Source organism: Myxine glutinosa, chromosome 1, assembly GCF_964187855.1.
Source record: "Myxine glutinosa chromosome 1, kmMyxGlut1.1, whole genome shotgun sequence".
Taxonomy (NCBI): Eukaryota; Metazoa; Chordata; class Myxini; order Myxiniformes; family Myxinidae; genus Myxine; species Myxine glutinosa.
Window position 1 is genome coordinate 44,826,898 of NC_136261.1, and position 21,598 is coordinate 44,848,495.

The window sequence follows — 21,598 nt, forward strand, 5'->3', positions numbered from 1 at the left end:
ACCCGTCATTTTTGACGGGCTTTATACAAGTCTTACATCAATCACACTCTTTTACATCATATAGATTTTGAAAACCCTACATAGCTCCCCATTGCATGACCTGAATTTGACTTCTACATTACTAACATTCTCATATTTTTCAATAACATTCTTACACAGAATTTGATTGTGATCAAGAAGATAAGATGGTGATCTGGACTTTGTGAGCACTGAGGCAATGAGACAGAGAGAGACTTGACTTCATTCATTTTTTTTTCTTCTCAGGTATTCACCTTTCCATGACTCCACCTGTCCTAGATTCTGCAATGGCCTACCTTCAGGGCTAGCACAGAGAAAATGGACAGGAAAAAGAGACATGGCCCAATTTGTCCATGTTGTTTGTGCACTTTGTTTCACCTGTGATGCATTAAATTAATTATCATACTGCATTTCGTTAAATATTGTGTGCAATTATAGCAAACTAGCAGAGTTACACGGAAATTAAATAGTCAGTCACGTGTGTGTAGTGGGCTTTATATAGGCAGATGAAGCCACGCCCCTTGGGCACGCCCCGCTGCCACGCCCCTTGGGCACGCCCCTAGTCTAAATCTGATGCGCCCATGTTTTTTGTCGTGAAAAGTTACCCCCCCCCATGGACACCTTCTGCCCTCTCTAAGTCACTACCTCAGGCTGTCCATGAGGCACAACCGAACAAACAGACGTTCACAAATGGGGTTATAGATGTGACATGATAATGAAAGGTATATATTATCAGGTAATATAGTAGGAATAAATGCTTCTTCTCTTGTCTTCACTTTCTCAAGCGTTGGTTGCTGAAGGTCACATTGGATAGACGACATCTGACAAAGGAAAAGGACAGTAAGAGGCTCAACATATGGGAGAATATTGGTTAGAACAGAATGAAGATAGTGACCTGTAAGGAGTTGTGTAATGTCTAATCAAGGTGGTAGTCTGTAAGGAGTTGGGCCATGTCGAATCAAGGTGATAGTCTGTAAGGAGTTGGGTCATGTCGAATCAAGGTGATAGTCTTTAAGGAGTTGGGTCATGTCGAATCAAGGTTGCCCTGTTCACGTGACTCGTGGTTGTCCCTCGAGGCTCCCTCTCCCCATTGTTTTTTTTTGTGAATATTAGATTGTTCTTCACGGTTCTGTATAAATATGTTTAAACTTTCCCCCTTCAGTGTTTTATTCAGTGGTTTATTACAACACGCTGTTTTTCTTCCTATTTAAAAGGCTTTTTTCAATTTCCTGTTCAATTCATTCCATTTCAAAAAAATATTCAATCTCTTATAATTCTAAATCACTACATGCTCTAAATTCACATTCATTTCACCCCTCCTCTATCGTTCTTAAACGGATCGCCAACTTGAAAATCACAATAAACCCAATTTGTTATAAATGTTCGTCTTTCATTAATCATCCACTTTCTAAACTCGCTCCTTGCCCCTCCCCTCCAAATCTCTCCCCTGCCCCTCCCCTCCAAACCCCCCTCTCCTCCCCTCCAAATCTTCGCCCCTTCCCCTCCCCTCCCAATCTCCCGCCCTGCCCCTCCCCTCCAAATCTCCCCCCTTGCCCCTCCCCTTCAAAACTCGCCCCTAACCTCTCCCCTTCAAATCTACCCCCCTATCATCTTTCTCCAAGTCTCCCCTCTCCCCCCTCCTCTGCAAAGCTGCCTCCTCCTGACTTCAGCTCACTTCTATCTCATACCTCCACCTCCCCCAACCTTCTACTTTCCTCTGCCACCCCTCAAAGAACCCCTCACTGTGCCTCATTCCATCACCATCAAACCTTTCGTCCTCATCCTTCCCTTTCTTGTAACTCTTCTGTAATCTCTGACACACTATTAACTGCTCTTCCTACCTCCCCCGCCCATCCTTCATCTGACCCTACCCCACCCCTCCCCTCTCCTGCACCCGATGCTCCCCCTCTCTCCTCATTAACGATATGGACCTCAAACATCCGAGGCCTTCGCTCAAACCTGATTGATCTCTCCATTCAGGTTGCTTCTGACAATCCAGCCTCGATCTGCTTAACAGAAACTTTCCTCCTTCAAGATGTCTCTGATTCATTAATATCTCTTCCTGGTTACTCCCTCCTCCGGTATGATAGACCTGAGCCTCGCCCTGGTGGTGGGGTTGCTATCTTTATCAAAAACTCTGTTCCTCACTCTCCCTGCACTGCCCTCTTTCCACCCCACCCCCAGGAGTACCGATGGCTATGGCTTCCTCTCCGCTCCCACGTTTTGTTCATATGTGTTCTGTACCGTCCTCCAAACAGTGATGACTCCATTTACATTTCGCTGTCTGACAACATGGACCAACTTCTATCTACTCATTCCAACTCTCTCTTCCTCATATGTGGCGACTTCAACTGTCATCATGCAAGCTGGCTGGGTGTGGGTACCTCTCTCACCAGCCATGGCACCTCAGCAAAGGACTTCTGCGACTCATTGGGACTGACACAATCTGTCAATTTCCCGACCCGGATCTCAGTCAATGGAGTATCTTCTCTTCTAGACTTGGTTATGACAAACTTCCCTGCAAATGTCTGCTGCTCTTCTTCTGCTCCAATCGGTTCTTCTGATCATGTGCTTGTTAAAGTGGACATCTATCTGACCATTCTCAGAGAGCCTCCTCAGCGTCGACGAGTCTGGCACTTCACTCAGGCTGACTGGCACGTTCTTCAAGCAGCCATCAATCATCTGGACTGGTCTCCCATCTCTAATGCCTCTGACATCAATTCCTCCTGGGAATTCTTCCAAAGCAAACTGCTCTCTCTCCTGCACAGATTTATCCCATCTCGTCTTCAGTTGTCTAACCCTTCCTCCCGTCCATGGTACACTGAATCTTGTGGTGAGGCAGTTGCCCTGAAACAACTTGCCTTTGCCTCTTGGAAGGCAAATCCAACTGAAGGCAATCTCAGTTCCTTCCACCAAGTTCAGAACAAGTGTGTGTCCACCCTCAGGAGTGCCAGGAAGCACTATCTCTCCACACTCAAGATTGAACTCTCAAACCTGTCTCCTTCCTCCAAATCCTGGTGGCGTCTGGTCAAATCCGTTTCTGGTGTTTGTTCCCCCTCCATCCCCTCCGTCACCTCAAATGGCTACACAGTTGACACCGCACGTGACAAAGCCGAATGCCTCAACTGTGTTTGCCTCAAAATCTTGTGTCCCAAACCCATCTCTCTCTGTTCCCACCTTACCAAATCGAACCCAACTGCTCTTGGACTCTGTTTCCTTCTCTCCTGACAAGGTGGAGAAGTTTTTGTCAAACCTCGACTCTGATTCTGCAACTGGACCAGAGGGCATCAGACCACGGGTCCTAAAATCCTGCTTTTCCACTCTATCTCACCCTCTCTCTTTTCTTTTCACCCTCTCTTTTGCTCAAGGTCATCTGCCAGCATCTTGGAAATCAGCAAACATTACCGCTTTACACAAAAAGGTGCAAAAGCAGCTCCTTGCAACGACAGACCAATAAGCCTGCTCCCAATTATCAGCAAAGTCATGGAATCCATCATTGCTTCGGATATCAAATCCTTCCTCTTCTCCAATGCCTTGATCTCCGATCATCAATTTGGATTCAAACCAGGTCATTCTACTCTGGACATGTTGCTTCTGCTGTCTCAACAATGGATGGAGGTCCTCAATGCCAAACAGGAAATCAGAGCTGTCTCCCTCGACATATCACGTGCCTTCGATACGGTCTGGCACCAAGCTCTGCTCACCAAACCCTCCTCCTATGGTATCCATGGAAATGTCCATGCTTGGCTTGCGGACTTCCTCTCTGGTCGTAGTTAACGTGTGGCCCTGAATGGATTTCTCTCATCGCCCCTTCCTGTCCTGGCTGGAGTTCCCCAAGGTAGTGTTCTGAGCCCTGTGCTTTTTCTGGTCTTCATCAATGATCTCTCCGACTCTCTGGAAATCCTCTTTATCTCTTTGCTGATGACTCCACTCTCTGCCGCTCCATTCCTCATCACTCAGATCGGCAGCCTGCAGCCTCCTCACTCTCTGCAGACCTGGACAAAATCACAGACTGGTCAAACAAGTGGAACATGTCTTTCAATCCTGACAAATCTCACACTCTTACTATGTCTCTCCGAAAAGACTGACTGGAAAACCCTCCCATCTACTTTCTCAACAATCGTCTCCAAGAAGTTCTGTCGCTCAAGCTTTTGGGTCTCACTATCTGCCATGATCTTTCTTGGGAAAACCACATTGCCAAGCTGGCCTCCAAAGCCAGTCGCCGACTGGGAATCCTCCATCGTGCGAAGTCCTTCCTTGGCACACCTGAGCTCCTCACCACATACAAGGCTTTCATCTGCAGCTCAATGGAATACTGTTCCCCCCTCTGGGCCGGTGCTCCTGCCTCACACCTAGCTCGGCTTCACGCTGTTGAAACCAAACCTTTCAGAATCATTGGAATCTCCTGCGATGAAGCTAACTCCGAGGGCCTTTCACTCACTCACCGCAGGCAGGTTCGTGGTCTTTCTGTCTTCTACCGACTCCTCTCTGGCCTTGCTCCCCCAGCTCTCTCTGTGCTCTGTCCCCCAAATATTCCTCCAGGTCGCACAAGATCTGCCAGCAACCCTCTGATGGTTAAACTGCCAAAATCTAGGCTCTCTGCTCACCTTCCCTCTTTCATTCCCCTTTTTCCCCGCCTCTGGAACAAACTCCCCCACTCCCTTCAATCCCACTCCTCCCTCCAGGTCTTTAAAACAGCTGTTCACCACTATCTCTTATCTTCCCCCATCCAAAACCTTGATGTTTTCTAACCCCGCTAATTCACCCCAGATACACTTTTTCGAAATTCCAACCTCTTTCCTGGAAGTCCTTGCAGTGTTCATATGTTTAATACCTCTCCCACCTCCCCCCAAGCCCTCTCCCTCCCACAGTTCTCTCGATGTCCCTGCTCTCAAATGTTGTGTTTGTGTCCTTCCCCCTCTCTCCCCATCTTGTCTACCGCTCCCCTTATTTTGTGTTGTTTGTGTCGGTTTGACTTTTTGTGTGAGTAATGCCAATGGTGTGTGAGTGATGCCAGTCTTTTCATGTCACGAGCCTCGATGTTGTATTGAAAAAAAAAGAAGAAAAAAAAAAGGTGGTAGTCTGTAAGGAGTTGGGTCATGTGTAATCAAGGTGATAGTCTGTAAGGAGTTGTGTCATGTCGAATCAAGGTGGTAGTCTGTAAGGAGTTGGGTCATTTCTAATCAAGGTGATAATCCGTAAGGAGTTGGGTCATGTCTAATCAAGGTGGTAGTCTGTAAGGAGTTGGGTCATGTCTAATCAAGGTGGTAGTCTGTAAGGAGTTGTGTCATGTCGAATCAAGGTGGTAGTCTGTAAGGAGCTGGGTCATGTCTAATCAAGGTGGTAGTCTGTAAGGAGTTGTGTCATGTCGAATCAAGGTGGTAATCTGTAAGGAGTTGGGTCATGTCTAATCAAGGTGGTAGTCTGTAAGGAGTTGGGTCATGTCTAATCAAGGTGGTAGTCTGTAAGGAGTTGTGTCATGTCGAATCAAGGTGGCAATCTGTAAGGAGTTGGGTCATGTCTAATCAAGGTGGTAGTCTGTAAGGAGTTGGGTCATGTCGAATCAAGGTGGTAGTCTGTAAGGAGTTGTGTCATGTCGAATCAAGGTCATAGTCTGTAAGGAGTTGGTTCATGTCGAATCAAGGTGTGCAAAATATACATATGATGTATATTTGTAATATATGGAAGATATTGAAGTACATATGGAAGATATTGAAACAAGTAATAAAGACATAAACCAGCCATAACAGATGACAGACATGTAGAAAGAGTATGTGAAATGTGAAATACAGTGGTAAACTAGAACGGGACTCCGGGACTCCTACGTGGCGAACATACCTCCGCCAGGCTGAACAGTTTGTGTTTTGTATTCCACTGATAGGCCGGATCTGGATTCGGACCTGAACCAAAATCCAATCGGCTTGTTCTTGTCATCGAACCAACTCATCCATCAACTTTGTCATATAACTCGTCCATAACTTTTTGAGATTTCATGCATGTCATGTATCGCTTTTCGCCCGATCTCTCAATGGTGAAGAATCACTAAAAATTATCTGATCCAGTCCAGATCTAGATTGTGATCTTCACCAACATCGAATCAATTCGTCCTTGTCACACACCCAACCTGTCCGCCAAGTTTTGTTTGAATCCATCCATAACATTTTGAGATATTGTTATACAGCTCAGTGGGCTGTCACCGTGTAAGTGATGAGGTTCACTGGGTTCGAGTCCCGGGTTGAGTCAGAATTTTTTCACACAAGCCCCACGCAGGAATTTACTTCCTGTTTCTATATATATATATATATAATATTTATACAGTCACGTGAAAAAATAAGTACACCCCATGTAAATATTTGACTTTTTCAACATATTTCAACATACAGCTATTTGATCGTCATTTCAACAATATTGATAGATAAAGGTGATATAATATAACAAATATCATGAAACATTTACATTTTGTAGTCCATTGTATAATTTAAATAAACATAAATGCAAATTTCACGTGTGGAAAAAGTAAGTACACCCCGACATTTATCACCACTTCAAATACCTAAATTAGAATCAGGTGCACCAGCTCAGGTGCAAATGATTAGAACATCGTTAGAGAGGATCTTGGAGGAACCGGTCTTATCTAAACCTCAGACATTTAGTTTGGTTTGCTCTTTATTGTTGAAGTGTGCGGCGTCACCATGCCTAGATCAAAAGAGCTCTCTGAGGCCTTCAGAAAGAAGGTTATAGATGCCTACGAGTCTGGGAAGGGATTTAAAAAGATCTCCAAACAATTTGAAATCAATCATTCGACTGTCCGGAAGATCATCTACAAGTGGAGAAGATTCCAAACAACTGCCAACTTGTTCAGGCCAGGCCGCCCCAGCAAGTTCAGCCCGAGAGCAGACCGCAAGATGCTGAAAGAAGTCTCTAAGAACCCCAGAATGTCATCACGGGACCTACAGGTAGCTCTTGCCACTGTTGATGTCAAAGTGCACGAGTCTACCATTAGAAAGAGGCTACACAAATTTGATCTACATGGGAGGTGTGCCAGGAGGAAACCTTTGCTGTCCAGAAAGAACATCAGGGCAAGACTAAAGTTCGCCAATGAACACCTCGGCAAAGACCAGCACTTCTGGAACAATGTGCTCTGGACAGATGAGTCAAAGGTAGAGCTATTTGGCCACAGTACCAGAAGACATGTTTGGCGAAACCCAATGACAGCATTTGACCACAAGAACCTGATACCAACTGTAAAGCATGGTGGTGGAAATATTATGGTTTGGGGCAGCTTTGCTGCATCAGGGCCTGGGCAGATCACCATCATAGAATCCACTATGAATTCTTCATTGTACCAGAGGGTGCTTGAGGATAATGTGAGGCCATCTGTCGGAAAGTTGAAGCTCAACCGAAGGTGGACCTTGCAACATGACAATGACCCTAAACATACCAGTAAATCCACCAAGGAATGGCTGAAAAGAAAGAAATGGGGGGTTCTGGAATGGCCAAGTCAAAGCCCGGATCTAAATCCCATCGAGATGTTGTGGGGGGATTTGAAACGAGCTGTGCATGCAAGAAACCCCTCAAACATCGCACAGCTGAAAGAATTCTGCATGGAGGAGTGGGCAAACATTTCTCCCAGTCGATGTCAGAGACTCATAGACAGTTATAAGAAACGCCTACTTGAGGTTGTTTCTGCCAAAGGGGGCAATACCACCTATTAGAGCCAAGGGTGTACTTACTTTTTCCACATGCGAAATTTGCATTTATGTTTATTTAAATTATACAATGGACTACAAAATGTAAATGTTTCATGATATTTGTTATATTATATCACCTTTATCTGTCAATATTGTTGAAATGAAGATCAAATAGCTGTATGTTGAAATGTGTTGAAAAAGTCAAATATTTACATGGGGTGCACTTACTTTTTCATGTGACTGTATATATGTATATACATACACACATACATACATATATATATATATATATTTATATTGGCCTCATCACTCAATGATGAAGAATTACTTTAAAATTCTCGGATCCAGATATTCACCAAATTCAAACCAATATTTCCTCGTCACACTCCCAACCCATCTAGTTTCGTTTGAATCCGTCCACAACTTTGAGATATCCTGCTCACCAACGGACAGACAAACAGGAGTGAAAACATAACATCTGCCCCCCTTTGGGGTCAGACATATAATAATATTACCTTGTAAAGTGAGGGATGTTAAGGTCAACTAGCCATGCTCAGCCAAGGAGGTGTGAGGGTCAGAGGGCACAGTACATATGGTGTTTATTGCCGGAAAAGCACAAGTTATGATGAACCAATTAAGAGGTTAATCGATTAATACAAGAAGGCAGGTAATTAATTTAAAAAATACTCCATTAGAATTTGATGTTCCAGAATTGTCACCGCATGTCATTAAATTGTGAAAGCAAAAACTTTTTTTCTTTTTTTTAAATTCCAAGTAAGCATGATTGACACTTCCCACCATTAGTTTTGCCTTTAAGCGTTTGGCATGTGTTAGCAAGTTTAATTCAGCAGGCTGGCGTCGGGGGTTTGTCTGCTGATTGAATCATCTTTCAACCACGTTGCAGGTACACACGCCACCTGCGTGTGTCCTGGTGGTTACATGCAACCGAGTAACACTCCTCCACCACGGATCTCCTCCGTAGCATTACTCTTTCCATCCATGATTCAAACATTGAGTACTACAGCCATGCATAAGACCATGAGGTTATCTCAAAAAGTTAAAAAAAAAAAAAAAACAACAACAACCTTCAGGAGCACACACAACCAGCAGTGCAAGGCAGCAGCAAATTTGCTTGCAACTTGGGGCCATCAACATATTACATATGCAAAGGGGGTGCTATTTTAACCACTCACTCTACTCTCTGCTCCTTCTCCTAAAAACAACAACTAGCAAATACGCCTAATTAATTAATTGATTAATTTTGATTTCAATTCCCACCTTTATGTCAATCCCTTCCAAAATATTTCCCAATTTCTCCAACTACTCTGAACCTACCTTTTGTGCACTCTTCCTCTATTCTTACCTTCCACGACGCAAATGTATTTTTCCCACTTTACTCGTCCCTCCTGCTCCCCACCTTTGCTTGTATCATAATATGTAGATGGACTCAACTTCAAATAAAGCATCAAGGTATTTACAATCTTGTGTAAACTATAGCGTTGACAATCGTTTGCATAAACGTGGCCACTGGAGCAAACCTCTTCGAGTGGTCCAAGTTCCTTGCATCCACCTCTCGGCTATCCTGCCAGGTAGATACACCAGGTTTGCATGCAATTTGATAAGGCAAACCAGGACAGGTTTGCATGCAATAAAAAAGTGCAGTATTATATATATATATATATATAGTGGTGGTATGATCCACACCACAGTTCTGTTGCTGAAAAGCAGATCACAACAACACACAACATTGATGTCGGGTTTTCTCCCGACGACTACCTGATGTTGCCATGGTGAGGTTGCCATCACTAGATGCCACGGCTGAAGGCGTCAGAATCTGAGTATCGATCTTTGGCTCCGCACTGCCAACCTTAACTGCTACAAGTCCTTCGGATGTTGCGAAAGTTCGAGCTGGTTTTGGTGGTGGGATTCCTGCCGGCAAGGTTGAGGCTTTGCTTTTCACCGTTGTCTTGGTGTGTGGGGGCATCACCTCTGTGGTCGGCTCTTCAGAATCTCCGACCACTATTCGCTCAGCATGCAGAGCTGGAGGTATACCGAGTGTTTGGCAGGTTGTGTTTGGGTCTTCGACACTTTTATAACCCAAAAACAGTAGGGTTACAGGTGATGAAGAAGACTCATCCGTGCTGTGCGTATCACTTTCGTTTTGATGGTTAGTGCCCGTCATTTCAAAAACCTCATCGTCTGCTTCTCCGTCACGAGGGGTCAGTGAGTTAGGACTAGCACCTGGAGGCTTTTCCATGACAAAACCAGGTAGGGGGGCAGTCTTGTGAATGCTTGAAGTCGGTTCATGCTTCCATTGGATGCCATTTGTCACTATTCCACTCAATGTCTGAGGGCGATGTGGATCAAGATGTGGCGATTCGGTTAAGGTTCCTTCATTGCCTGCTGCTGTTGACGACTCGGCCTCTGATTCGTTGTTCTTCATATTAGTCACACCTTCACGTGCGGTAGCAACCAATGAGGCAAGTTGTGCAGGTGTGAGGCCACCCTTTGTGCCACTGTCTGGAAGGGCCAAAACGGTGGCCCCACCAGCTTCATACACCTGTACCACACCGTACCAAAACAGGCAAATAGGTTATTGTACAAACTCTGGAGGATGGTGCACAATATTATGTAAAAGTTCGATTATGGATTATGGACATGGCAAAATTATCCGACTTCATATTCCTCTTCTCTACTCTTACAACTTCAAAATCTCCTTTCTACTTCCTCCTCTCCCTGATTCCACTCCCCATATCTCCTCCTTTCTCTCTTATCCCAACCTACTCCTTTATCTTTTTAGTTTTTGTTTTTCTCTTTTTAAGACCCCCCTGAAAAGCTTGGTGTTGGCTTAACGGATGGCGTTAGGGTTAGGGTTAGGGTTAGGGTTAGGGTTAGGGTTAGGGTTGATCAAAGTTGGCCCTGAGTTTGAATCCCGGTCGGCCGTTGAATTAACACCAGGTGGGGTTGAGTGAGCCTGCCATCCTTCCGAGGTTGGCAAAATGAGTACCGGTGTACTGGGAATTCCATATCCGGTGCGGAGTAGTGCCACGCAAGATTATATAGCTTACAGATACATTTTTCATGCATGTGATTTCTATCGCCAATGGTCGCCAGAAGCAGGGACATCCCATTTAATTGTATTTCAAGTACAAACATTTTACAAAGTCCACTTTGGTACTTTTAATAACTAGAGTTTTGAAAAAACGACTCCTCAGTCCTTTTGAGTTTTGCTTGAACATGAGACATATTGAATATCTGTGTGATTGGGTGTTAATGCGCTAAATAATGTTTTATTAGCTTTAATAATGTGTTTTCTCAATGCCAATGTGGGGCATACTTCAAATATATATGGGGAGCATTCAAGGGGTTCTCAGAAAGACATATTCACAATAGTCCGAGAAACTCCTTTTGCCCTGTTCACGTGACTCGTGGTTGTCCCTCTCGGCTCTCTCCCGGTTGGTATTTTGTGAATATAAGATTGTTCTTCACGGTTCTGTTTAAATATTATTTAAATATGTTTAAACTTTCCCCTGCAGTGTTTTATTCAGTGGTATATTATAACACGCTGTTTTTCTTCCTATTTAAAAGGCTTTTTTCAATTTCCTCTCCAACTCGTTCAAAGAAAATTCAATCTCTTATAATTCTTCCTCCCTACATGCTCTAAATGCACATTCATTCCATCCCTCCTCCACCATTCTTAAATGGATCTCTAACTTGAAAGTCACAATAAACCCAATTTGTTATCAATGTTCGTCTTTCATTAATCATCCATTTTCTAAACGCCCCCCTTGCCCCTCCCCTCCAAATCCACCCCCCTTGCTCCTCCACTCCTAAACTCTCCCCTTGCCCCTCCCCTCCTAAACTCCCCCCTCACCCCTCCCCTTCAAAACTCCCCCCCAACCCCTCCCCTTCAAATCTCCCCCCATACCATTCCTCTCCAATTCTCCCTCCTCCACCCTCCTCCTCAAAGCCGCCTCCTCCCCACTTCGTCTCCCTTCTATCTCATACCTCCACCTCCCCCAACCTTCTACTTTCCTCTGACCCCCCTCAAACAACTCCTCACTGTGCCTCATCCCATCACCATCAAACCTTTCGTCCTCCTCATCCTTCCCTTTCTTGTAACTCTTCTGTAATCTCTGACACACTATCAACTGCTCTCCCTACCTCCCCCTCTCATCCTCCATCTGACCCTACCCCTCCCCTCCCCTGTCCTGCACCCGATGCTCCCCCTCTCTCCTCATTAACGGTATGGACCTCAAATATCCAGGGCCTTCGCTCAACCCTGACTGATCTGTCCATTCAGGTTGCTTCTGACAATCCAGACTTGATCTGCTTAACAGAAACTTTCCTCCTTCAAGATGTCTCTGATTCCTTAATATCTCTTCCTGGTTACTCGCTCCTCCGGTATGATAGACCTGCGCGTCATCCTGGTGGTGGGGTGGCTATCTTGATCAAAAACTCGCTTCCTCACTCTCCTTGCACTGCCCTCTCTCCACCTCACCCCCAGGAGTACCTCTGGCTACGGCTTCCTCTCCACTCTCACCTTTTGTTCATATGAGTTCTGTACGTCCTCCAAACAGTGACGACTCCATTTACATTTCGCTGTCTGACAACATGGACCAACTTCTATCCACTCATCCCAACTCTCTCTTCCTCATATGTGGCGACTTCAACTGTCATCATGCCAGCTGGATGGGTGTGGGTTCCTCTCTCACCAGTCATGGCACCTCAGCAAAGGACTTCTGTGACTCACTGAGATTGACACAATCTGTCAATTTCCCGACCCGGATCTCAGTCAATGGAGTATCTTCTCTTCTAGACTCGGTTATGACAAACTTCCCTGCAAATGTCGGCTCCTCTTCTTCTGCTCCAATCGGTTCTTCTGATCATGTGCTTGTTAAAGTGGACATCTCTCTGGCCATTCTCAGAGAGCCTCCTCAGCATCGACGAGTCTGGCATTTCACTCAGGCCGACTGGCACGGTCTTCAAGCAGCCATCAATCATCTGGACTGGTCTCCCATCTCTACTGCCTCTGACATCAATTCTTCCTGGGAATTCTTCCAAAGCAAACTGCTCTCTCTCATGCACAGATTTATCCCATCTCGTCTTCAGTTGTCTTACCCTTCCTCCCATCCATGGTACACTGCATCTTGTGGTGAGGCAGTTGCCCTGAAACAACTCGCCTTTGCCTAATCCAACTGAAGGCAATCTCAGTTCCTTCCACCACGCTCGGAACAAGTGTGTGTCTACCCTCAGGAGTGCCAGGAAGCACTATTTCTCCACACTCAAGAATGAACTCTCAAACCTGTCTCCTTCCTCCAAATACTGGTGGCGTCTGGTCAAATCCGTTTCTGGTGCTTGTTCCCCCTTCATCCCCTCCCTTACCTCAAATGGCTACACAGTTGACACCGCACGTGACAAAGCCGAATGCCTCAACTCTGTGTTTGCCTCAAAATCTTGTGTCCCAAACCCATCTCTCTCTCTGTTCCCACCTTACCCAGTCGAACCCAACTGCTCCTGGACTCTGTGTCCTTCTCTCCTGACAAGGTGGAGGAGTTTTTGTCAAACCTCGACTCTGATTCTGCAACTGGACCAGACGGCATCAGCCCACGGGTCCTAAAATCCTGCACTCCCGCTCTATCTCACCCTCTGTCTGTTCTTTTCACCCTCTCTTTTGCTCAAGATCATCTGCCAGCATCTTGGAAATCAGCAAACATTACCGCTTTACACAAAAAGGTGCTAAAACAGATCCTTGCAACTACAAACCAATCAGCCTGCTCCCAATTATCAGCAAAGTCATGGAATCCATCATTGCTTTGGATATCAAATCCTTCCTCTTCTCCAATAGCTTGATCTGCGATCATCAATTTGGATTCAGACCAGGTCATTCTACTCTGGACATGCTGCTTCTGCTGTCTCAACAATGGATGGGGGTCTTCAATGCCAAACAGGAAATCAGAGCTGTCTCCCTTGACATATCACGTGCCTTCGATACGGTCTGGCACCCAGCTCTGCTCACCAAACTCTCCTCCTATGGTATCCATGGAAATCTCCACGCATGGCTTGCGGACTTCCTCTCTGGTCGTCGTCAACCTGTGGCCCTGAATGGATTTCTCTCATCTCCCCTTCCTGTTCAGGCTGGAGTTCCCCAAGGCAGTTTTCTGGGCCCTGTGCTTTTTCTGGTCTTTATCAATGATCTCTCCGACTCTCTGGAAAATCCTCTCTATCACTTTGCTGATGACTCCACTCTCTGCCGCTCCATTCCTCTTCACTCAGATCGGCAGTCTGCAGCCTCCTCACTCTCTGCAGACCTGGACAAAATCACAGACTGGTCAAACAAGTGGAACATGTCTTTCAATCCTGACAAATCTCACACTCTTACTATGTCTCTCCGAAAAGACAGACTGGACAACCCTCCCATCTACTTTCTCAACAATCCTCTCCAAGAAGTTCTGTGGCTCAAGCTTTAGGGTCTCACTATCTGCCATGATCTTTCTTGGGAAAACCACATTTCCAAGCTGGCCTCCAAAGCCAGTCGCCGACTGGACATCCTCGGTCGTGCGAAGTCCTTCCTTGGCACACCTGAGCTCCTCACCACATACAAGGCTTTCATCCGCAGCTCAATGGAATATTGTTCTCCCCTATGGGCCGGTGCCCCTGCCTCACACCTAGCTCGGCTTCACGCTGTTGAAACCAAATCTTTCAGAATCATTGGAATCTCCCATGATGAAGCTAACTCCGAGGGCCTTTCACTCACTCACCGCAGGCAGGTTGGTGGTCTTTCTGTCATATACCGACTCCTCTACGGCCTTGCTCCCCCAGCTCTCTCTGTGCTCTGTCCCCCAAATATTCCTACAGGTCGCACAAGATCTGCCAGCAACCCTCTTATGGTTAAACTGCCGAAATCTAGGCTCTCTGCTCACCTTCACTCTTTCATTCCTCTTTTCTCCCGCCTCTGGAACAAACTCCCACACTCCCTTCAATCCCACTCCTCCCTCAAGGTCTATAAAACAGCTGTTCACCACCATCTCTTATCTTCCCCCATCCAAAACCTTGATCTTTTCTACCCCCGCTAATTCACCCCAGATCTACTTTTTTTTTATTCCAACTTCTTTCCTGGAAGTCCTTGCAGTGTCCATGTGTTTTATACCTCTCCCACCCCCGCCTTCCCATGCCCCCTCCCCCCAGAGCCATCTCCCTCCGACAGATCTCTCGATGTCCCTGCTCTCAAATGTTGTGTTTGTGTCCTTCCCCCTCTCTCCCCATATTGTCTACCGCTCCCCTTATTATAATATGTTTTATGTGTCGGTTTGTCTTTCTGTGTAATTAATGTTCCCTCTTTCACGAGCCTCGATCTTGTATACAAAAAAAACAAACCAAAAAAAAAAAACCAAGTTATTTTTATAATTTTAAATATTTAAAGATATTTAATCAGTAAGTAACTATTTCCCAACTAATATATATGTATACATTCGTGTTAAAATTTTTTTTGAGTGCCGAGTCGTGGCCTATAGCGAGTCTCACTTTAACGTGCCCCATGTAAGATGTGAGTCTGTAAAATGAGATATATAGATTGAGCGATATGTGAGTTGGGTGTGTGGAGGAATGGAGGGGGGGGAGTGTTGTCGAGGAAGCATATGCTAATTTTGGCACAAACTACAAGTAAGTCTTATTCTTGTTATCTAGGTTCCACGTGTTTGCTAATTTAATTGGGAACCTTGATGGCATCAGCTGGTAGACTTCCAAAAGCGATGGGTGAGGCAGATATGAGTCGAGTCTCTCCCGTCTTGAGGCATCTTTCAACATTCATCTGGACTGATATGGGAACTGAGGGAAGCACAGACAAAATATGACAGTTAAGGATAGGCAGAGCTAGGTTCAGAAAAAACGAAGGACGAGAAGTACATGTAGAGTGGGCAAAGCAACGGAGATGAGTAAGAGCTGAAAGAATGGGATGACAGGTCGAGCAAAGACAATGGCAGGTTGAGCAAGGGGAATGACTGCCTGAGGATGGGGGAATGACAGGCCAAGCAAGGGGAATGACTGCCTGAGGATGGGGGAATGACTGCCTGAGGATGGGGGAATGACAGGCCAAGCAAGGGGAATTACAGGCTGAGCAAGGAGAATGACTGCCTGAGGATGGGGGAATGACAGGCCAAGCAAGGGGAATTACAGGCTGAGCAAGGGGAATCACTGCCTGAGGATGGGGGAATGACAGGCCAAGCAAGGGGAATTACAGGCTGAGCAAGGAGAATGACTGCCTGAGGATGGGGGAATGACAGGCCAAGCAAGGGGAATTACAGGCTGAGCAAGGGGAATCACTGCCTGAGGATGGGGGAATGACAGGCCAAGCAAGGAGAATGACTGCCTGAGGATGGGGGATTGACAGGCCAAGCAAGGGGAATTACAGGCTGAGCAAGGGGAATCACTGCCTGAGGATGGGGGAATGACAGGCCAAGCAAGGAGAATGACTGCCTGAGGATGGGGGAATGACAGGCCAAGCAAGGAGAATGACTGCCTGAGGATGGGGGAATGACAGGCCAAGCAAGGGGAATGACTGCCTGAGGATGGGGGAATGACAGGCCAAGCAAGGGGAATTACAGGCTGAGCAAGGGGAATCACTGCCTGAGGATGGGGGAATGACATGCCAAGCAAGGAGAATGACTGCCTGAGGATGGGGGAATGACAGGCCAAGCAAGGGGAATTACAGGCTGAGCAAGGGGAATCACTGCCTGAGGATGGGGGAATGACATGCCAAGCAAGGAGAATGACTGCCTGAGGATGGGGGAATGACAGGCCAAGCAAGGGGAATTACAGGCTGAGCAAGGAGAATGACTGCCCGAGCAAGAAGAATGACTGCCTGACCAAGGAGAATGACTGCCTGAGGATGGGGGAATGACTGCCTGAGCAAGGAGAATGACTGCCTGAGCAAGAAGAATGACTGCCTGAGCAAGGAGAATGAGTTCCTGAGCAAGGAGAATGACTGCCCGAGCAAGAAGAATGACTGCCTGAGCAAGGAGAATGAGTTCCTGAGCAAGGAGAATGACTGCCTGAGCAAGAGGAATGACTGCCTGAGCAAGGAGAATGACTGCCTGAGCAAGAAGAATGACTGCCTGAGCAAGGAGAATGACTGCCTGAGCAAGGAGAATGACTGCCTGAGCAAGGAGAATGACTGCCTGAGCAAGAAGAATGACTGCCTGAGCAAGGAGAATGAGTTCCTGAGCAAGGAGAATGACTGCCCGAGCAAGAAGAATGACTGCCTGAGCAAGGAGAATGACTGCCTGAGCAAGAAGAATGACTGCCTGAGAAAGGAGAATGACTGCCTGAGCAAGGAGAATGACTGCCTGAGCAAGGAGAATGACTGCCTGAGCAAGGAGAATGACTGCCTGAGCAAGGAGAATGACTGCCTGAGCAAGAAGAATGACTGCCTGAGCAAGGAGAATGACTGCCTGAGCAAGGAGAATGACTGCCTGAGCAAGGAGAATGACTGCCTGAGCAAGGAGAATGACTGCCTGAGCAAGGAGAATGACTGCCTGAGCAAGAAGAATGACTGCCTGAGCAAGGAGAATGAGTTCCTGAGCAAGGAGAATGACTGCCTGAGCAAGATGAATGACTGCCTGAGCAAGGAGAATGACTGCCTGAGCAAGGAGAATGACGGCTGGAGCAAGGAGAATGACTGCCTGAGCAAGGAAAATGACTGCCTGAGCAAGGAAAATGACTGCCTGAGCAGGAGAATGACTGCCTGAGCAAGGAGAATGCCTGCCTGAGCAAGGAGAATGACTGCCTGAGCAAGGAGAATGACTGCCTGAGCAAGGAGAATGGCGGCTTGAGCAAGGAGAATGACTGCCTGAGCAAGGAGAATGCCTGCCTGAGCAAGGAGAATGACTGACTGAGCAAGGAAAATGACTGCCTGAGCAAGGAGAATGACTGCCTGAGCAAGGAAAATGACTGCCTGAGCAAGGAGAATGACTGCCTGAGCAAGGAGAATGACTGCCTGAGCAAGGAGAATGACTGCCTGAGCAAAGAGAATGACTGCCTGAGCAAGGAGAATGATGGCTTGAGCAAGGAGAATGACTGCCTGAGCAAGGAGAATGACTGCCTGAGCAAGGAGAATGACGGCTTGAGCAAGGAGAATGACTGCCTGAGCAAGGAGAATGCCTGCCTGAGCTAGGAGAATGACTGACTGAGCAAGGAAAATGACTGCCTGAGCAAGGAGAATGACTGCCTGAGCAAGGAAAATGACTGCCTGAGCAAGAAGAATGACTGCCTGAGCAAGAAGAATGACTGCCTGAGCAAGGAGAATGACTGCCTGAGGATGGGGAATGTCAGGCTGAGGATGGGAGAATGACTGCCTGAGCAAGGAAAATGACTGCCTGAGCAAGGAGAATGACTGCCTGAGCAAGGAGAATGACGGCTTGAGCAAGGAGAATGACTGCCTGAGCAAGGAGAATGCCTGCCTGAGCTAGGAGAATGACTGACTGAGCAAGGAAAATGACTGCCTGAGCAAGGAGAATGACTGCCTGAGCAAGGAAAATGACTGCCTGAGCAAGAAGAATGACTGCCTGAGCAAGGAAAATGACTGCCTGAGCAAGGGGAATGACTGCCTGAGGATGGGGAATGTCAGGCTGAGGATGGGAGAATGACTGCCTGAGCAAGGAAAATGACTGCCTGAGCAAGGAAAATGACTGCCTGAGCAAGGGGAATGACTGCCTGAGGATGTGGAAATGTCAGGCTGAGGATGGGAGAATGACTGCCTGAGCAAGGAAAATGACTGCCTGAGCAAGGGGAATGACTGCCTGAGGATGTGGAATGTCAGGCTGAGGATGGGAGAATGACTGTCTGAGCAAGGAAAATGACTGCCTGAGCAAGGGGAATGACTGCCTGAGGATGGGGAATGTCAGGCTGAGGATGGGAGAATGACTGCCTGAGCAAGGAAAATGACTGCCTGAGCAAGGGGAATGACTGCCTGAGGATGGGGAATGTCAGGCTGAGGATGGGAGAATGACTGCCTGAGCAAGGAAAATGACTGCCTGAGCAAGGAAAATGACTGCCTGAGCAAGGGGAATGACTGCCTGAGGATGTGGAATGTCAGAATGAGGATGGGAGAATGACTGCCTGAGCAAGGAAAATGACTGCCTGAGCAAGGGGAATGACTGCCTGAGGATGTGGAATGTCAGGCTGACGATGGGAGAATGACTGCCTGAGCAAGGGGAATGACTGCCTGAGCAAGGGGAATGACTGCCTGAGGATGTGGAATGTCAGGCTGAGGATGGAAGAATGACTGCCTGAGCAAGGAAAATGACTGCCTGAGCAAGGGGAATGACTGCCTGAGGATGTGGAATGTCAGGCTGACGATGGGAGAATGACTGCCTGAGCAAGGGGAATGACTGCCTGAGCAAGGGGAATGACTGCCTGAGGATGTGGAATGTCAGGCTGAGGATGGGAGAATGACTGCCTGAGCAAGGGGAATGACTGCCTGAGGATGTGGAATGTCAGGCTGAGGATGGGAGAATGACGGCTTGAGCAAGGAAAATGACTGCCTGAGCAAGGGGAATGACTGCCTGAGGATGTGGAATGTCAGGCTGAGGATGGGAGAATGACTGCCTGAGCAAGGAAAATGACTGCCTGAGCAAGGGGAATGACTGCCTGAGGATGTGGAATGTCAGGCTGACGATGGGAGAATGACTGCCTGAGCAAGGGGAATGACTGCCTGAGCAAGGGGAATGACTGCCTGAGGATGTGGAATGTCAGGCTGAGGATGGGAGAATGACTGCCTGAGCAAGGGGAATGACTGCCTGAGCAAGGGGAATGACTGCCTGAGGATGTGGAATGTCAGGCTGAGGATGGGAGAATGACTGCCTGAGCAAGGAAAATGACTGCTTGAGCAAGGGGAATGACTGCCTGAGGATGTGGAATGTCAGGCTGACGATGGGAGAATGACTGCCTGAGCAAGAAGAATGACTGCCTGAGCAAGGAAAATGACTGCCTGAGCAAGGGGAATGACTGCCTGAGGATGTGGAATGTCAGGCTGACGATGGGAGAATGACTGCCTGAGCAAGGGGAATGACTGGCTGAACAAGGGGAATGACTGCCTGAGCAAGGGGAATGACTGCCTGAGCAAGGGGAATGACTGGCTGAGGATGTGGAATATCAGGCTGTGGATGGGAGAATTACTGCCTGAGCAAGGAAAATGACTGCCTGAGCAAGGGGAATGACTGCCTGAGGATGTGGAATGTCAGGCTGACGATGGGAGAATGACTGCCTGAGCAAGGAAAATGACTGCCTGAGCAAGGGGAATGACTGCATGAGCTAAGGGAATGACTACCTGAGGATGGTGGAATGACAGCCCAAGCAAGGGGAATGACAGGCAATCATGGGGAATGACAGGCAATCATGGGGAATGACAGGCAATCATGGGGAATGACAGGCAATCAAGGGGAATGACAGCCCAAGCAAGGGGAATGACAGCCCAAGCAAGGGGAATGACTGCCTGAGGATGGGGGAATGACAGCCCAAGCAAGGGGAATGACTGCCTGAGGATGGGGGAATGACAGCCCAAGCAAGGGGAATGACAGGCAATCATGGGGAATGACAGGCAATCATGGGGAATGGCAGGCAATCATGGGGAATGACTGGCAATCATGGGGAATGACAGGCAATCAAGGGGAATGACAGGCAATCAAAGGGAATGACAGGCAATCATGGGGAATGACAGGCAATCAAGGGGAATGACAGGCAATCAAGGGGAATGACAGGCAATCAAGGGGAATGACAGGCAATCAAGGGGAATGACAGGCAATCAAGGGGAATGATAGGCAATCAAGGGGAATGACAGGCAATCAAGGGGAATGACAGGCAATCAAGGGGAATGACAGGCTATCAAGGGGAATGACAGGCAATCAAGGGGAATGACAGGCAATCAAGGGGAATGACAGGCAATCAAGGGGAATGACAGGCAATCAAGGGGAATGACAGGCTATCAAGGGGAATGACAGGCAATCAAGGGGAATGACAGGCAATCAAGGGGAATGACAGGCAATCAAGGGGAATGACAGGCAATCAAGGGGAATGACAGGCAATCAAGGGGAATGACAGGCAATCAAGGGGAATGACAGGCAATCAAGGGGAATGACAGGCAATCAAGGGGAATGACAGGCAATCAAGGGGAATGACAGGCAATCAAGGGGAATGACAGGCAATCAAGGGGAATGACAGGAAATCAAGGGGAATGACAGGCAATCAAGGGGAATGACAGGCTGAGGATGGGGAATGACAGGCAATCAAGGGGAATGACAGGCAATCAAGGGGAATGACAGGCTGAGGATGGGGAATGACAGGCTGAGCAAGGGGAATGACAGGCAATCAAGGGGAATGACAGGAAATCAAGGGGAATGACAGGAAATCAAGGGGAATGACAGGCAATCAAGGGGAATGACAGGCTGAGGATGGGGAATGACAGGCTGAGCAAGGGGAATGACAGGCAATCAAGGGGAATGACAGGCTGAGGATGGGGAATGATAGGCAATCAAGGGGAATGACAGGCTGAGGATGGGGAATGACAGGCAATCAAGGGGAATGACAGGAAATCAAGGGGAATGACAGGCTGAGGATGGGGAATGACAGGCTGAGCAAGGGGAATGACAGGAAATCAAGGGGAATGACAGGCTGATGATGGGGAATGACAGGCTGAGCAAGGGGAATGACAGGCAATCAAGGGGAATGACTGGCTGAGCATGGGGAATGACTGCCTGAGCATGGGGAATGACTGGCTGGGCATGGGGAATGACTGGCTGAGCATGGGGAATGACTGGCTGAGCATGGGGAATGACAGGCTGAGCATGGGGAATGACTGGCTGAGCATGGGGAATGACTGGCTGGGCATGGGGAAT

General features: G+C 47.4%; 1 protein-coding gene across 5 annotated transcripts in view; it reads right to left on the reverse strand.

The window, feature by feature from the left end:
- Nucleotides 1-259: 259 nt before the first annotated feature.
- PALMD (palmdelphin) overlaps nt 260-21,598 on the reverse strand; it is an 82,238-nt gene continuing 60,899 nt past the window's right edge. For 2 of the 5 annotated variants that reach the window (XM_068110515.2, XM_068110537.2), the window contains 2 exons: nt 15,427-15,536; nt 9,298-10,269 (listed from right to left, as the gene is read on the reverse strand). In XM_068110515.2, the coding sequence (XP_067966616.1) occupies nt 9,439-10,269; nt 15,427-15,536 (941 nt within the window). In that variant the 3' untranslated portion in view covers nt 9,298-9,438. The other 3 variants (XM_068110554.2, XM_068110528.2, XM_068110545.2) reach the window with 3 other exon arrangements.